Here is a 1,237-nt window from a genome sequence, read left to right as displayed (position 1 = left end):
TGCTTTGCGTCATAATGCTCCGGAGGTAGACTACTTAAAGAGACATTACAGTGAAAACTCCTCTGTCGGAGTAATATAATTTGTGTTTGCTTAAAAGCTGTGTTCGTTTTAAAGTGACAAACTTTGTAATCTTGAGCTAAACTGAAGTTATCATTCAAAATGTCTAGCATTTCTAGTGCGTCATCGTTTACAAGGAAACTTAAAGCTGCAGAAGAAGCAGAAGCTGCAAAAGTTGCATTACGTTACCATGATTTGGAACAGCAACATCAAATTGATTTAGAACGTAAACGTGTTGAATTTGAGGAAATGAAGGGTGCTTTACAAAAATTAGACATTATGAAAAAATTAGATATTGCAGAAGCCAAATTAAAAGCAATAGAAAAGGTAGAAACTCAAGACATGAACTCTTATAATGTTATAGACCGAATTTCAGTGCCAGATGAATCTCTAGATCATAGTACAAAAGTGAACACTTATTTGAATTCAACTCTTCCGCCTGTTCTTACACCACAAACTGTGATTTCTCCAGAAGTTAGAAGAAATGATTATACGTCATCTCCAGGCCAAGCTGAGAGGAATTTGGATATGAATTACATTCCTGAACCTTCGTTAGAATCTAGACCCACAGTTGGAACAAACACTAACTACACCAGTTCATCTTTTCCGCCGAATAGAAACACTGCTAGTCTTGATGTTTCTAAAAACTCAGTAACATTAGACACTGGTGATTTATGTAAGTTGATAGTGGAACAAGCAAACTTAAATAGACTTCCCCCTCCAGAACCTACAGTATTTTCAGGAACTGCATTAGAATATCCTGCATGGAAAGCATCATTCCAAACTTTGATTGAAAACAAAAACATTTTGCCAGAACAGAGAATGTATTATTTACAGAAATATTTAAGTGGTCCTGCCAAGGCTTGTGTTCAAAACTTTTTCCTCTTTAACACTGAAGGTGCCTATAATGATGCTAAAGCCTTACTTGAGGAGCGTTATGGTAATCAATTTACAATAGCATGTAGTCTGCGACAAAAACTGAAAGACACTTCTAAAATTAGTAATCGAGATAGCAAAGGACTTAGAAATTATGCTGATCTTTTAAGACAATGTGAATCAGCTATGAGTTCAATGAATTCATTANACATTCTAAATGATAGTTTAGAAATAGAGGAACTTTTGGAAAAACTACCAGATTGGCTTTTTAATCGTTGGTCCAGAATTTCTTATGATTCTCAGA

General features: G+C 35.0%; 1 protein-coding gene across 1 annotated transcript in view; it reads left to right on the top strand.

The window, feature by feature from the left end:
- Positions 1-159: 159 nt before the first annotated feature.
- The window catches only part of LOTGIDRAFT_176197 (hypothetical protein), a gene marked incomplete at both ends in the record, with an annotated part of 6,440 nt that continues 5,362 nt past the window's right edge, over positions 160-1,237 (top strand). Inside the window, one exon of the mRNA XM_009067360.1 lies at positions 160-733. Coding sequence (XP_009065608.1) covers positions 160-733 — 574 coding nt within the window. The remainder of the gene's footprint in view (positions 734-1,237) is intronic.

Source organism: Lottia gigantea (assembly GCF_000327385.1).
Source record: "Lottia gigantea unplaced genomic scaffold LOTGIsca_813, whole genome shotgun sequence".
NCBI classification, from domain to species: Eukaryota; Metazoa; Mollusca; class Gastropoda; family Lottiidae; genus Lottia; species Lottia gigantea.
Note: the sequence above shows the minus strand (reverse complement) of the source record. Positions and strands in the feature narration are given on the sequence as shown.